Source organism: Oncorhynchus kisutch, linkage group LG1, assembly GCF_002021735.2.
Source record: "Oncorhynchus kisutch isolate 150728-3 linkage group LG1, Okis_V2, whole genome shotgun sequence".
In the NCBI taxonomy this organism is placed as follows: domain Eukaryota; kingdom Metazoa; phylum Chordata; class Actinopteri; order Salmoniformes; family Salmonidae; genus Oncorhynchus; species Oncorhynchus kisutch.
The window spans coordinates 37,777,863-37,795,203 of record NC_034174.2 but is presented as its reverse complement, the minus strand read 5'-3'; the positions used below and the strand labels follow the sequence as shown (position 1 = coordinate 37,795,203).

The 17,341-nt window shown below is 41.9% G+C and overlaps 1 protein-coding gene across 2 annotated transcripts in view; it reads right to left on the bottom strand.

Moving 5' to 3' along the window:
• Positions 1-11,732: 11,732 nt before the first annotated feature.
• Positions 11,733-17,341, bottom strand: part of LOC109895109 (retinoic acid receptor gamma-A-like) — a 77,560-nt gene continuing 71,951 nt past the window's right edge. For both annotated transcript variants that reach the window (XM_020488760.2, XM_020488769.2), the window contains one exon: positions 11,733-17,020. In XM_020488760.2, the coding sequence (XP_020344349.1) occupies positions 16,704-17,020 (317 nt within the window). In that variant the 3' untranslated portion in view covers positions 11,733-16,703. The remainder of the gene's footprint in view (positions 17,021-17,341) is intronic.

The window sequence follows — 17,341 nt, the reverse complement described above, 5'->3', positions numbered from 1 at the left end:
GAACCAAAAATCTGACTGATTTCAACATCTGAAAAATAAGTATTTAAACTTTCATTCAGAACTGAAAATGAACCTGATTTCAATGTCCGGAAAATATGTTTATAATACGTGTTTTTAAACCATTTTAAACATACGGAAAATATGTTTCCACCTTTCATTCAGAACCTAAATAGAACTTAAAATGTCTGGAAAATACTTATTTTAGAAGTCTTTTCAATGTCTTTTTGCTTACTGGGATTATTCTAGTTTTGTGGGGGGAGGAATTGTTTGCTCTTGCCTATGGCAGCAGAATGTCAAGGACTCACCATATGTCTGCTACAGAGGGACAAAAGAGAGCCATGAGAAAACAAGTTTTGATCAGTCACGGAAATAAAAGTGCTGAAAACAAAGTGGGCTCCCTATTTAAAAAGAAGATGGAGAACACGATATGAAGGAAAAATACTGGAGTTCTGGTGCACGTACAACCAACTAGCCCAATAATTATACTGCGATATCTTCAAAACAATACAACATATAGTCAAAAATAATATTTTGATACGCAATTGTATCAACTCTTTCCCGCATGACTAATTTCTAGATGTATTTACAAAGCACTGTACGTGTATCCTATTTCTCATCTATCTATTCATCCTTCCTTGCTGTAGCTTGATAAAGGGAGGGTGCAGAAATTGATCTGCGACGTGCAGTGGAAGGAGGAGTGGCTCCAAGAGAATAGGATTAAGAGGGAGAAAATAGAAGTGGAGCTTGGGAAAGAGAATGATTGCAACAGGGTAATATAGTCAAGTGTATTGCAATAAGTAGGCTACACACAAAACACATAAACCATAGACCATTATTGGCACACAAAAACACACATCCTAAATATAACTGCCATTCCCCTAGTTTCTCTAATCTGTCCTCATCGGACATTCAAATCATATCGGAAACTGTTTCCATTTTTTTGTTTTAAACATCCTCTGCCACGTTCACAGTAAACACAGAAAGACACATATGCTGGCAGCCTGGCATCAACACCCATCCATCACATTGCTCCCCACAGTAATTCACAAGAGGCTGGAAGTCACACTTAACCTACCAACTCTAAACACACCAGTGCCCCCTGCAGGTGCTGCTGAGCGATGCCCGCAGGGAGGAGCGTGAGATGAAGGCCAGCCTGAGAATGAACCTGAAGGAGAAGGAGCAGCAGCAGCTAGAGAGACAGGCAAGGATCAGGCTATGTGCCATTTATAAATCAGGTGGATTTATGTCTATACACCGAGTTTACAAAACACTAAGAACACCTGCTCTTTCCATGACAGACTAACCAGGTGAAAGCTATGATCCCTTATTGATGTCACTTCTTAAATCCACTTAAAATCAGTGTAGATGATGGGGAGGAGACAGGTTAAAGAAGGATTTTTAAGCCTTGAGACAATTGAGACATGAATTGCGTGTGTGCCATTCAGAGGGTATATGGGCAAGACAAAAGATTTAACTGCCTTTGGACGGGGTACGGTAGTAGGTGCCAGACACACCCGTGTGTGTCAAGAACTGCAACGGTGCTAGGTTTTTCACGCTCAACAGTTCCCCCTGTATCAAGACATAGAGACAACTTGACACAACTGTGGGAAGCACTGGAGTCAACATGGGCCAGCATACCTGTGGAATGCTTTCTACACCTTGTAGAGTCCATGCCCCGACGAATTGAGGCTGTTCTGAGGGCAAAAAGGGGGTGCAACTCAGTGTATATTTAACTGTTGTTATGTGTGGCATGACTATTTATCAAATAAGATCTGAAAAATTACATTTTAGTGTAAGATTTGGTTTGAGTAAACCATGTGGATGTTTCAATCTCTGTTAGTCTTACCATGTAATGGTTGCCGTGTACACATTCAAATACATACAGGACCTGCTGGACTACATGCATCAGCTGGAGCAGAGGCTGGAAGTGCCTACAGACAATAAGAGGAAGGAAGTGGCTCTCTACTACTCAACCCGTGATTGATATCAACACCACAGAGGCTTATGTACAGACCCAAAGCCAAGCACTCACAGTATAAATTCTAGTCATATACAGTATAGTACAGACGTTGTCACATTCTTGGATGCTCATGAACTCATATTTAAAGAGACACCCTGTCTTCCTTTGCAGCTCGTGGCGATGACTCCTAATATGACAAATGATTTGAGGATGAGAAAGCCTCTTCAGAGGATGAGAAGCCTACGTCTCCACTACACTACCAGACACCCAGACTACCCTACTGGAATGCCACCCTGGAAAGCTCCTCTCACCAGAGTGTCGAGTGTCCCCAGACAGAGACAATAGGCCACCATATTACAGCCAAAGTCAAACTATATACATACCACCAAAACACAGAATACGTAATGGACACAGCATAATGTACTTAACAAAAATAGATACATGAATTAGGCCCTAATCTATGAATGTCACATGACTGGGCAGAAGCGCAGCCATGGATGGGCCTGGGAGGGCATAAACCCACCCACTTGGGAGCCAGGCCCAGCCAATAAGAAGTTGTTTTTTTCTTACACATTTTATTTTCCCGAGCACAAGGTGCACCTGTGTAATGATCCTGCTGTTTATTCAGCTTCTTGATATGTCACACCTGTCAGGTGGATGGATAATCATTTGTGCACAAAATGTGAGATAAATAAGCTTTTTGTGCATATGGAACATTTCTGGGATCTTTTATTTCAGCTCATGAAACATGACACCAACACTTTACATGTTGTGTTTATATTTTTGTTCAGTATATAAGACTATGGCTCATCCAAATAACACAAAAGCATGTTATTAACAAAACATACCAAATGACATCAGTACATGCATATCAATATCCCTGAAATCCTCACTAGTTGTTTTCTGTGTTTTTGTGTGTGTATGTGTCCTTCTATCAATCTGGACTAAGGATGAGGAGGAGCACAAGACCAGTAAAGGTGAAGACCAGACCACAACAACCCAATCATAAGGTGACCATTCTGGCCTTCCGACATACACAGTGCAGACTGCTGTTTAAAACGGCCCTGTTCCTGTCCTCTTCATGTGTGAGAATATGTAAAGCACTGCAGCAGCGCCCCTGAATTAAAGAACAGCGGGAATAAGAGCATCTATAAAATGATAATGATTTTCCTCCCCCCCAAAAAATATTTGAGTGTTATAGAGGTAATGCATCAGCTGGAGTAGGCCAGCGGGAGTAGAGCAGAGCCACATAGGGAGGGATGGGAGTAGAGGGAAATAAATACCAGTGCTGGAAGCAGTGTGGGGATGATCCATCACTAGTCACCCACAGTGTTCTGTATTCACCACAGCATTACTCATTCTCCCACTCTCTCTCTCCAACCATTATTAACTACTATGCCCATTCTCTCTCGCTTTCATGCATGCATCCATCCACAGAGCCTCACCTAATGTCTCCCCATCTCCCTCTTTCATTGTGAGCTTGCTGACTGCTCCCCCTTGTGGTAAAAAAATAAGGAAAATTGATTGAATATCCTACAAACAGTGATGGGCAACTTTGAAGGGGGTGGGGGCCACAAAAAATCTGAACTCACCATGACGGGCAGCAGTGGCTCGTGGGTCTGCATACCCACATATGCAGTCAGAGCCAGCCCTAGCCTTTTGGGGACACTAAGAAAAATATTGCCAGAGGCAATTCGACACATTTTGCCAATGGGTGGAGAGAAATGTTTGCAGTTTTGAATATGATATTAGAGTGAAAGTGACTAACAAAATCAATGGGGCCCCCCCGGTCGGTAATTGGATCAATACTAGAAGTTTAGATAGCCATCTAGTTGAAAGCAATCTGTCCAATACACTATTTTTATCTTGGTATACATTTTATCTAGGTGCTATAAACTAGCCCGATACATTTGGGAGCCGGCTGTAAAGATGTGTGTAGTGTTGTAAAAGTGTGCACAAGAGTGATAGAATGAACAAGTTCCCTCTTTGGTTTACTTTCAGAGTGCTTCACACTGTGTGGATGAGTTTTTGCAATAAAACACTGTCTGTTTACCGATTTATGCTCATCTCTATCCTGTGATTTTTGAGGCAGCATTAAAACAAACGGTCCATACTCTATCACAGACTGGCTGGATGGAGCGGAAGATCAGGACGGCGGTCAGCTGACGGCTACTCTGCCTCTGGTCATCTTTCCAATTTATACACTCTCTTACTATGCTCCAATACTCCCTCTCTACCCAGCAACTGACTTTTTGCAGTAGTCCGCTCCATGCACTTTCCTCCCTCCCACACACAAACACCTGTGCCTCCCCCCACCCCATCAGTCCAGTCTAACATTCTTCTCAACCTTCCTTCTTTAGCACTAAAACATTTACATTCTGAAAGCAACCTCCTCTACATAATCCGCTGGCCCTATTCCTCCCACACCGGAATCTGAGATGGAGGAAAAGCGCTCATTGTAAAATCAACGGTCTCATGCTCTGAGTCTGAAATCTGGTTTGTGGTTGTGCTCTGTTTGCTCTGTGCTAAAACGCAAACATTAGAGCTACCCTCTTTGAGAATCCCACTACCACTCTACTATGGCATCACATATCACACCACCACTCTTCAACAAGTCCTTCCTTCCTTAATCTGCTCCTTTTCATTCGCCCTCACTCTCCGTTAATATTATGATTGTCTATCTTAAGGCCTCTAACTCTGTATCCTTCTTGGGCTCAAGAACATCCCTATCTGCCATCTACAACTAATCTACAAGGCTTCCCTGAGTGACCCTTGAATGATGTATGGTCCAAAATGCCTTTACCCTCTGATGTATCTGATAATATTCTCCTCATATTCATCTGCACCCAAGGGTAAGAGAGGCTCCCCCTCCTCCTTTTTTCTCTGTGCAGTTTTTTTATTTTTTTTATTTTTTTTAGAGCAGTCTCACTCCAGGCAGCCAAAGGCAGATCAAATATAAATGAAGGCAGAAACACATAAAAAAGGGGGAATAAAATATACTGCCCAGCCTCCTTAAATCCCCCATCCGCGTTCCCATGGCAACGTGCCTCAGCGCAGTCAAATATACAAGGTCGTTAAAAGCTTCCTTGTAAAACAGTGTATAATGTATGGACCCTGTTTTAATCCTTGCACTGCTTTATCGATCTCTGTTTAATGAAAGTTAATTATAGCAATCATTTAATTAGCAGTCCTATCCCAATTTATTACATTTTCTCTCTCCCTATTACTAAAAATGACCATGCTGAAAACACATCCATCATTGAAGGGAGGCTTGTGTATGTGTGCATGCAAAGATTCATTATGCCAACTTTCAAGATGAGAGTGAGCATTTCCGCAAAAAACAGTAGGGCCTATCCCCCAATCTAACCAAATCAGGTGGTCCCCTCCCTGCTGCGTGTCAACATTTCCATCCAATTTGCGACAGATCTTCATGCGAATATTTTAAAATACGCATAAAAAAATATGCGCATTTTCTCACCAGTGGTGTTTCCACCAAACGGATTTGACCTCTTGAGGATAAAAGTCATTGCGTGATGACGTAATTTAAAGAAAATGTACTTTTTTCGCTTAATGTGTTTCAATCGCATATTTGACTAGTTTTGTCACAAAAACTGTTGCGTTAAATAGCAAATGTGTCTAGTCTGGTTTTGGTACGTGTGCTCCAGTCAACAGCTCGCAGTGCAGATCGGATGTGCGGTTAGGGTATTGTAGTTCTACATGACATTATTATGGATAAGAGCGAGAATAATTTGTATTTGTCAAACAAGCATCAATCACCTTGTCACCAGAATAAAACCCTCGATATCTATTCGAAAGCAGCGTCCAGATCACCGTGCACTTTCACCACCCTGTGAAGTTCATCATTTATTTCATCTGTAGCCTAATAAACTGTATGGTTTCCTGAGTCGTAATGGGAGGACCACACACCATATCATCGCGTGACTCCCACAGTTGCTTAGATATAATGGACATATTATTAATATTTTCTCATAAGGCGTTTCCACCACAATTTCTCTCATAATAGGCCTACATTTTACAGACACAAAAATATTAAACCATGATGAACGAACAAATTATCTGTCCGCATTTATAAAATTGTCCCAAAACTACCTGTTTCCATCATATCTGTCGTGATATTGTTTTTATTACGGTATGACTTTACTCGCATAAAACTCGTGATGGAAACTTGGTTAGTGTCCCTGTAGATGTGGTCATGGAGAACATGACATTACAAACTAAGAGGTAACAGTTAATGGTCTAAATCTAGAGGACAAGAGAGCAACCACTGCACTTACTGTCAACTTGAGTCGACGGATGAAAAATGGGTCTTCCCCAACGTCCTGCAGCTTACTTCATTGCAGTTTCAATATGCAAATGCACATTAATTCATAGTTACTTAAAATATTAATTAAAAGGGGCATGTAATTCGTCATTGTCCATGTTTGGCTAATTGCGCATGGGCAGAAGCGTATGGGGTGTATTCATTCGTCGGATTCCGTTGCAAAACGTTTAGCAAACATTGGAAATGTTTTTAAACATAGGAAAAACATTGCCTGATGTTTCATGCTGATGAGAGGACTAGGGTATGGAGAAAACTACATGAATACATGCATCCATCATGCTGCGTGTCAACATTGCAGGCTGGTGGGGCATGTTTTCATGGCACACGTTGGGGCAACATTTGAATGCCACAGGATTTCTGAAGATGATTGCCAATCAGGTGCATCCCTTCATGGTATCTGAGATATCATTTTTTATTTAACTTTTATTTAACTAGGCAAGTCAGTTAAGAACAAATTCTTATTTACAATGACAACCTACTGGGGAACAGTGGGTTAACTGCCTTGTCCAGGGGCAGAATGACAGAGTTTTACCTTGTTAGCTCAGGGATACAATCCAGCAACCTTTCGGTTACTGACCCAACGCTCTATCCACTAGGCTACCTGCCGCCCCATGGCTAGAATTGTCCAGGAATGGTTCCACAAACAGGACAGTGAATTCAGCTTACTGCAGCGGCCTGCACCAGTCACCACATCTCAATCCCTGGTTCGAGCCCGGCGAGGGGACGGACTAAAGTTATACTGTTACATTGGTGCCGTGACCTAGATCACTGGTTGCTGCGGAAAAGGAGGAGGTCAAAAGGGGGGTGAGTGTAACGGATGTGAAACGGCTAGCTAGTTAGCGGTGGTGCGCACTAATAGTGTTTCAATTGGTGACGTCACTCGCTCTGAGACCTTGAAGTAGTGGTTCCCCTTGCTCTGCAAGGGCCATTGTTTTTGTGGAGCAATGGGTAACGATGGTTCGTGGGTGACTGTTGTCTGTGTGCAGAGGGTCCCTGGTTCCAGCCCAGGTAGGGGCGAGGAGAGGGACGGAAGCTATACTGTTACATTGATGCTGTTGACCCGGATCACTGGTTGCTGCAGAAAAGTGTTAGGGTTGCGTCAATCGAATCTGGTATCAGGATAAGTATGACACTGAGTCACCGAATTGTATATTATGTACTTTTTATTAGCTAAGCAATACGTGGTAAATGCAATTTTCATATATACGGGCTCTCTGTCCCACCTCGCAGGGCAACCAGAGAACTGACTTGTTCCTGACAAAGATATTATAATATACTCTGACAGAAGTAGTTCCTGATTCACAGAGTAGAGACTGGGCGTGGTTTAAACTCACCCAGCCTATCGTTGATCGTTGGCGCACGAGCTGGTCCCAGCCCCCTAGGCGCTTCGGAGGTCAGTCTTTGTAGTTGTGTAGAATATCTATGCACCCATGCACTCGATACAGTCATCACACACCTGGCTCCTGTTATCTAACAAAAGACCAGTTGTTCACTACCCTACGTTCTGTATGTGCCCCCAACAATTCATGATAGCTGCCTACAACCAAGGCCAGCCACAGCCTTTCCGCTAGTCACACCATATGTTGCAAAATATTGCTTTTAACATACACAGACACCCTCATGATAGGCCAAGCATATTTTCAATCCTCACAAAAGGAGAAGATCAAAAGCGGGGTGAGTGTAACGATGTGAAATGGTGGTGCGCGCTAACAGCGTTTCAATCGGTGACGTCACTCGCTCTGAGACCTTGAAGTAGTGGTTTCCCTTGCTCTGCAAGGGCCACGGCATTTGTGGAGAGATAGGTAATGATGCTTCGTAGGTGTCAGTTGCCTGTGTGTGCAGAGGGTCCCTGGATCGAGTCCGGGTATGGGTGAGGGGACAGACTAAAGTTATACTGTTACACACGCAGGTTAAAATACCAAAACCAACTGTGAACCAACTATATTAATTTGGGCACAGATGGTGGGAAACACACAAAACATTCATGGACATCAGTTAGATAGCTGTTGCTAGCAGTTTTTGCTGGGAGATGAACATTTACCTGACCATGTATATGGTCCTCATTTAAACTGGTTCTTTGTAGAATTTTGACCTGGATCATACAAAAATCGTGTGTTTTTCTTCTCCAATAATTCATCCACAGATACAAAGGGAAACCTAGTTCGATTTTAGTTAGTGTGATTAATACCCTGTGAAAGTAACTGTCCCTTCCGATTTACTTACATACATTTACTTACATGTCCACTAACCTTTTGAATTCACGATTATACCGTATCATCAAATTCGTGAAAAGGCGGTCATTTAAGATATACAATTATATTTGTGTTTATGGATGAATTTAAGTCTACCAGTAAAGTTTTTGCACTGAAGACCATTGCACTGCATTTTCACCCGTTGAATATCATTCAAAAGCTTACAAAAGTTCAAAAATGACAATTCTATCCTTCCTGGAAAACGAGGTACCACTTTCATAGGGTATGGGCGCATACGAGCAGATCACTTTTCAAATCAAATCAAATTGTATTGGTCACATAGACATGGTTAGCAACAAAAAAAAACACATGGTTAGCAGATGTTATTGTGAGTGTAGCGAAATGCTTGTACTTCTAGTTCCGACACTGCAACAATATCTAATATCTAACAACTACATAATACACACAGATCTAAATAAAGGAATGGAATAAGAGTATCTAAATATAAATACAGTTGAAGTCAGAAGTTTAAATAAACTTAGGTTGGAGCCATTAAAACTTGTTTTTCAACCACTCCACACATTTCTTGCTAACAAACTATAGTTTTGGCAAGTCGGTTAGGACATCTACTTTTTGCATGACACAAGTCATTTTTCCAACAATTGTTTACAGACAGATTATTTCAATTATAATTCACTGTATCACAATTCCATTGGGTCAGAAGTTTACATACACTAAGTTGACTGTGCCTTTAAACAGCTTGGAAAATTCCAGAAAATAATGTCATGGCTTTAGAAGCTTCTGATAGGCTAATTGACATCATTTGAGTCAATTGGAGGTGTACCTGTGGATGTATTTCAAGGCCTACCTTCAAACTCAGTGCCTCTTTGCTTGACATCATGGGAACATCAAAAGAAATCAGCCAAGACTTCAGAAAAAAATTTGTAGCCCTCCACAAGTCTGGTTCATCCTTGGGAGCAATTTCCAAACGCCTGAAGGTACCACATTCATCTGTACAAACAATAGTACGCAAGTATAAACACTATGGGGCTACGCAGCCGTCATTACCGCTCAGGAAGGAGACACTTTCTGTCTCCTAGAGATGAACATACTTTGGTGCGAAAAGTGCAAATCAATCCTAGAACCACAGCAAAGGACCTTGTGAAGGTGCTGGAGGAAACAGGTACAAAAGTATCTATAACCACAGTAAAACGAGTCCTATATCGGCATAACCTGAAAGGCAGCTCAGCAAGGAAGAAGCCACTGCTCCAAAACCACCCTAAAAAAGCCAGACTACGGTTTGCAACTGCACATGGGGACAAAGATCTTACTTTTTGTAAGAGAAATGTCCTCTGGTCTGATGAAACTAAAAAAGGACTGTTTGGCAATAATGAACATCATTACGTTTGGTGGGAAAAGGGGGAGGCTTGTAAGCAGAAGAACACCATCCCAACCGTGAAGCACAGGGTGGCAGCATCATGTTGTGGGGTGCTTTTCTACAGGAGGGACTGGTGCACTTCACAAAATAGATGGCATCATGAGGCAGCAAAATAATGTGGATATATTGAAGCAACATCGCAAGACATCAGTTAGGAAGTTAAAGCTTGGTCACAAATTGGTCTTCCAAATGGACAATGACCCCAAGCATACTTCCAAAATTGTGGCAAAATGGCTTAAGGACAACAAAGTCAAGGTATTGGAGTGGCCATCACAAATCCCTGACCTCAATCTCATAGATAATCTGTGGGCAGAACTGGAAAAGCATGTAAGAGCAAGGAGGCCTACAAACCTGACTCAGTTACACCAGCTCTGTCAGGAGGAAGGGGCCAAAATTCACCCAACTTATTGTGGGAAGCTTGTGGAAGGCTCCCCAAAATGTTTTACCCAAGTTAAACAATTTAAAGGCAATTCTACCAAATACTAATTGAGTGTATGTAAACTTCTGACCCACTGGGAATGTGATGAAAGAAATTAAAGCTGAAATAAATAATTCTCTACTATTATTCTGACATTTCACATTCTTAAAATAAAGTTGTGATCGTAACTGACCTAAGACAGTGAATTTTTACCAGGATTAAATGTCAGGAATTGTGAAAAACTGAGTTTAAATGTATTTGGCTAAGGTGTATGTAAACTTCCATCTTCAACTGTATATACCCTCTGGAGAGCCCTGCGGTTGTGGGTGGTGCAGTTGCCGTACCAGGATGTGATACAGCACAAACAGGATTCTCTCAATTGTGAAGTTTGTGATAAGCCAAATTTCTTCAGCCTCCTGAGGTTGAAGAGGCGATGTTGTGTGTGGGTGGACCATTTCAGTTTGTCCGTGATGTGTACGCCGAGAAACTTAAAACTTTCCACCTTCTCCACTGCTTTCCCATCGATGTGGATAGAGGGGTGCTCCCTCTGCTGTTTCCTGAAGTCCACGTTCATCTCCTTTGTTTTGTTGACATTGAGTGAGAAGTCCAAGATAGTCACCGCCTTTCAAAGTGTGTTGCATTCTTGGGATAAACATGGACCAAATTGCTCTTCAACAACTTCATCCTGCAGCCATCATCTACTTTGTGGGAGGCTCTATTGTCAACCAATCATTAGGGTGTTCTTGTTTGACCAACGCAAACGTGACCAAAGATGTGACCAATTACTTCAATTAATGTGTAGCCTACAGTGAATAAATAAATGTGATTGAGGCTCTCTCACTAATTGATTGCATGATGTTCACGTGTATGATTTCAGTTTGTGAGTGTGGGATACGAGTGTTTCTCAACACTATAAAGACAACTTTTTATAAACAATGGCAACACTGCCAAGTTGATCTGAACCTTGCTGTTGGAAAACCACATTAGTGTCTGACTTTCGACTGTAGCAGATGCACCTGGGACTTGCATTGTCTCTAATAAACCAAGTTCTATTTTAACATTTGGCATCACAGAAATGAGCAGTGCGGATGAAATGATTGAATAACGTATGTGTACATTTGTTTTTGCAACGCTAGCACATGCAATGTGGTTGGTGCAGTCGAGGTGATCGGGCACCTGGTTCGATCCCATGTAATAAACCATTTATTTTGCTCCTACAACTCTGGTCTCTTCTGCCTTATAGGACACATTTGGTATTGTCTTTTTTATTTGACCTTTAAAGTAGTCTATGGGCTAGGAGTAACCTTGATCCGTGGTTCAGATTAGTTTAAACAGCCACTGTGTCACGGTCGTCATAATGAGGAGACCAAGGCGCAGCATGATAAGTGTACATAACTCTTTTAATGAAAAGAACGAACACTGAACTAAACAACAAAACGAACCGTGAAGCTATATGACTAGTGCAAACAGGCAACTAAACATAGAATAATAACTATCTCAGGAATATGGCTACCTAAATATGGTCCCCAAACAGAGACAACGATAAACAGCTGCCTGATTGAGAACCAATCTAGGCAACCATAGACATAAACACCTAGACTAGAAAACCCCATAAGCATACAAAAACCCGTAGACAATACAAAACTAAACAAACCACCCATATCACACCCTGACCTAACCAAATAATAAAGAAAACAAAGATAACTAAGGTCAGGGTGCGACACACTGATAAATTCTGCAAAAATAAATCAAAATTGCATTACCAATTGGGCATGGCTAATTCAACTAAATTACTTGGTTTGATAATACCCTAACAGCCTTTTCACACTGCAGTATCTTGCTGACCTGTAGCCTACAGTACAGTGCTGGTTCAGATATTTTCTTTCAGCAAGGTTCCAGCAACTGTTGTGGATGTGCAACCAGGCCAGCGCAGTACAGCTCCACTCAGATTGGCTCGACTCAGTAGCCTAGTAATAAAAGGGTGGTGTGTTACACACAAATGTGTAACATGCCAATGTTGCCCCATTCACTCCCAATAGAGTAGCAGTAGATTCACCTTGCTATGGCATGACTACATCGCCCCCTTGTGTCCATGTGTTTTTACCAGGTATGCCATCTGTATTGAAGCAAATTACCTTGTAATACAAATGAACACACACATATAAAAGAGAGGTTTCTTTATAAAATCAAATTATTTGAAAATACAACAACATCCAGACGTACAGAAGAGACAACTGCCTCAATGACAATAAAACAAAATAGTAACAACAACGACAGGCTACACAAAGCGTTGTTTTGAGAAAGGGACAGCAGGTAGAAAAACAATAGAAAAACAAACTACCAGTACATTTTATCTCAAAAGAGCATACAAACAAAAATGGGGATTTCATGTTTGGACACAAACAGAAATACAAATCTTAGGCTGATTTTGAAATCCCTGAATTTAATTAAAATGTTGTATCCTTAGTTTTTTACAATTTCAATTCAAATGTAAAGTTATGGTTTTAAAAAGTAACACCAACAAATAAGAACAAAATGCAAATGAAAATAAGTATAGTACATTCTGAAAAGCTTTTCTTTCTCATAAAATACCCAACAATCCTAAAGCATTGAAAAGGAAGCGCTTATTATCAATAATAAAAGCTGTGAAGAGCCACAAATATTCAAACTAAAAAAATAGCACACATTATTTCAAATGAATGACCTAATTGAGATTCTTCATGAATTATAACACTGGTGTAATTGTTTTTTCTTTGGCCAATCTATTTTCAGTTACCATCAAACAATCACTACTAAATGTCAGCTGTCTATGAAAAGCTTTTGCACCAAAATATATGCCCTATTTTCTTCAAATAGGCCTAAGAAAATACAGGTTCCCACATCTAGATTTCTTTCTACATTGGTTGCTTGCTAAGTGCTCGCTAAATGCACAAGAACCATGGCTTTTTGCTACATCTGCTTAGCTTCAAACAAAACATTGACTACTGTATATAAAAAGGAAACAATGAACAAACACTTAAATAAATGTCCTTTATTCATTACTGCTATTCCAAGAAGCTCCCCGGGAGTCCAATGAACCTGATTGAAAATCTCATTTAGAGGTATGACGATGGTATCAAATATATTGCTAATGTGACTAATATTGTGAGACAGAGGCTGAGAGTCCTCTGCAGCATTATGAGACCACACACACACACACAGAACACAGTTAATATGGCTTTTGTTTTGAACGAGCTCTGTCAGATATCCCACTACAGTAGCTACAGTGTGTGAACTGCGCTCCAGTAAGGGTTGAGGTTTATGCATCAGGGTGTGACTGACTGTATAGGAAAGTTCTCCCTCTACTCCATGAGGGCTGAGTACTGACTAAGACGTAGGCTTGTGCAGTGGCTGCTGACGTGAAGGTGTAAATCACTCTTTCAGAATAACTAATGGCCTCAATGCACACTGGGGATTAACTCCAAATCCATTCCATAGACTGGAAGTCTTACTCAGCCTGAGGTCCATGTTAATGCTTTACAACCACAGGTTTGAATAAATCCACACACTGCTGTGTCTGTTTGTCATAGTAAGAGGCCAACGGCAAGGTGCCAACGGTATGCAATCTGAATATACTGTAGATGTGGGGTTTGAGTTATTATGAGCATTAATATGCTGCTCCATTATCAAAGTAATATCTTGTACAGTAATGCTTGGGACAGGAAGATACATGTATAGATACATGATACATGATAACTGGGTGAAATATCTCAATTGTGGACTTTCAGAGAATGAAATGTAGTCATTCTAAATGGACTAACTTATCTAAATCTCAAATTCATCAGAAACATTTCTTATTACACATGTAAAGTACAGTATATCAAAAATGAAATGGCATCAAAAGAATGCCAGAATCCCAGCTTTGCATAGATCAGGGCTCTCCAACACTCTTCCTGGAGAGCTACCGTCCTGTAGGTTTTTCGCTCCAACCCTAATCTAGCAAACCTGATTCTAATAATTAGCTGGTTGATGAGCTGAATCAGGATTGTTACAACTGGGGTTGGAGTGAAAACCTACAGGAGGGTAACAGAAACAGGGCTGGAGAGCCCTGGCATAGATTCACTTTACAAATGAAGAATTCTCTATATGACTGTAGTAAGAAAATGAACCATATGGTTCTGTGCATGTTCTTGGAGAGAACTATGGACCAAAACTCCTATAACCCAGTTTATGTATGTAGACAGTTTCCAAAATACTGTCTCATCTGCTCTATGGTAAAGTAAGCACAAAACACAAAATGTACATTATACAAGTAATGTGAGAAACACTCTCACGCTCACCCTCACCCTCACCCTCATTCACACACACACATCTACATACCACACACACAGTCATTTCCTGATTCAGGCAGCTCATACAAGGCTATCTCCCTCTCATGGGTTTGCATATAATTCCAATATTTCTTATTCACCGCTCTAGGAGGGTGAAATTTCATGGACATCGGTGATATGTGTAATTATGACCTACATGCTTGAGTTATTCCATTGGATTAATGGAATGGACCCTAGACTGAACTGGTCCGGTGAGTGTTGCTTAGTGATCCAGTAATCCAGTTCCATGTATTCTTCATCATATCGCTGCTCATTATGGCTCACTTTCAATGTACTGTACTGTACTGTTATCAACACACCACCTGAGCCTTGGCTTGGTGCTGGGAGTAGACACCCACTTTCATTATCACAGATACTCAGCTATGTGCTGGATTCTGCCCACCCAGATATCAGATCCCCCCCCCCCCCCCGGTAGACCACCAGGCATTCCACTGAGAACAAAAGGAAATGACAACGAAAAGAGAGTCCTCTTTCACATTCAGATCCCGCTTGAATGGCTTGTAGATGAAAAGAACAGGGAGTGTAGCGGACCATCGGTGCTACCCCACACTTCCTTGTGGTGATTTTCTTCAACATTCCCACTGGTGAGATGTGGTCCTTCTCTAGAGTCTAGAGTCACCTTGAGTCAAAGCATTGGCATTAAAAAAGCATCAAATTGACCCTGCACACATGGATGTTTAATGTGTTTGTGTGTTTATGAACTGTACGTGTTGCTCTGAACTATAGCTTGTAAAAATCATTGTTGTTTTTGTTTGTCTCACCCTACAGAGATCTAATGTAAGCTCTGTCCCAATGAGTGAAGTCACAAGCACAGACAATGCAAAGATCAGAAGAGACTTGCCAGTTTGCGAGATGGGTTGCCAGATTGAGAATCTATCGCTAGTTTGAGATGGCTCATCAAACATGAGCACGACTGAAGCCCAAACATACAAAACAACAATAAACTAGAAAAATGCATAGTAATACACATGAATATACAATATGATGAAATACGAATGCAAACGTTTTCTTTTGGAAAGTCATACAATAGAAGAAAAAAGGTCAAATGTCACTGGAAATGATTTTCAAAGGCATGTGTGGCAATGGTTTCCACATTGAGTTTGGTTGTTGCAGATGTCGTTTCGTCATTGCTCTTGCACTTATCCTAGCCGTTAAGGAAAGTGGGGGAGTGCATTTCCTATAGACCACCTCTCGAAGCTGCTGCCCCTCCGTTTTGCATTTCCTATAGACCACCTCTCGAAGCTGCTGCCCCTCCGTTTAGCATTTCCTATAGACCACCTCTCGAAGCTGCTGCCCCTCCGTTTAGCATTTCCTATAGACCACCTCTCGAAGCTGCTGCCCCTCCGTTTAGCATTTCCTATAGACCACCTCTCGAAGCTGCTGCCCCTCCGTTTAGCATTTCCTATAGACCACCTCTCGAAGCTGCTGCCCCTCCATTTAGCATTTCCTATAGACCACCTCTCGAAGCTGCTGCCCCTCCATTTAGCATGTCCTTGCGTTTCTGTTTGTTTGGCGACAGCGTTGTAAAGTAACATATTGGTCAGTGTTATGGTTGGCACAGTGATCTGTCGCGACCCTTGACCCAACTCAGTGACATTTAGTGCTTGTTTTTCTCCCTCTTCTCTTATTTCCCGGACTATGTGTTCCACTTGTTCCTATAGAAAGGGCCCGTTTCACCAGGGAGTGTCAGAGTAGGTTCAACACATATACAGCCTTTCCTTCTCTGTCTATCTAGAGCAAAGAGGGAATTATTATGGGTATACAGTATGTATGTGTATGTGTGTATATTTGTAAATGTATGGGGGGGGGGGGGGGTAGTGTAACAACAGAGGTGAATGCTATGTCTTGGCAAAGACCCTTGTTACAGGATGGGCTGCTCATGTAGGGAGATGACTTGGTGTGCTAGGACAGGGAGTGTTGGTCTGTCTGAGGGTGGTGGAGCAGGAGGTGATGTGTGTGGGTCAGAGTGCATCACTATGTCTCTCACTGGGCTCTCCCATTCGCCCCTTTCTGGGACCCCCCTGCTGCCACTGCAGCCTCCCCCCAAGGCTCCCCATCGCTGTCCGCCCCTCTCTCCCTATCCTCATCCCCCCATTCGTCTTCCTCATCTTCCTCCTCCAGGCTCTTCTCCTCCTCTCTCTCTTTCTTGATGGTCTGTATGGCAGGGGGGGCGGCGGCAGAGGCGCTGTCCCCAGAGTCGCTGCTGTCCTCAAAGGCTTCAGGGTTCTCCAGCATCTCCCTGATCAGAGGAGGCATGGGGCCTGGGATCTCCATCTTCAGAGTGATGGCCCTCTCCGCACCTACAGTACACAGAGAGAGAGAGAGAGAGAGAGAGAGAGAGAGAGAGACAGAGACATGCATAAACATGAGTTTACATTCACATTTACATTTTAGCCATTTAGCAGACTCCTCCAGAGCAACTTACAATCAGTTAGTTTTTCATTGTTAATTATTTGGGGCTCTATGTCTCTATCAATACTGATTGAATGCCGGAGTCTGAGGCTCTACCGTACATGCATATTGATCTATGTGTCAGGATGTGTTAAGGCTATAGCCTATGTTATGAATAGAGATCTAGGCTGTGCCGTGTCTCTGTTCTGTACTGTGTACTACATCCTTAT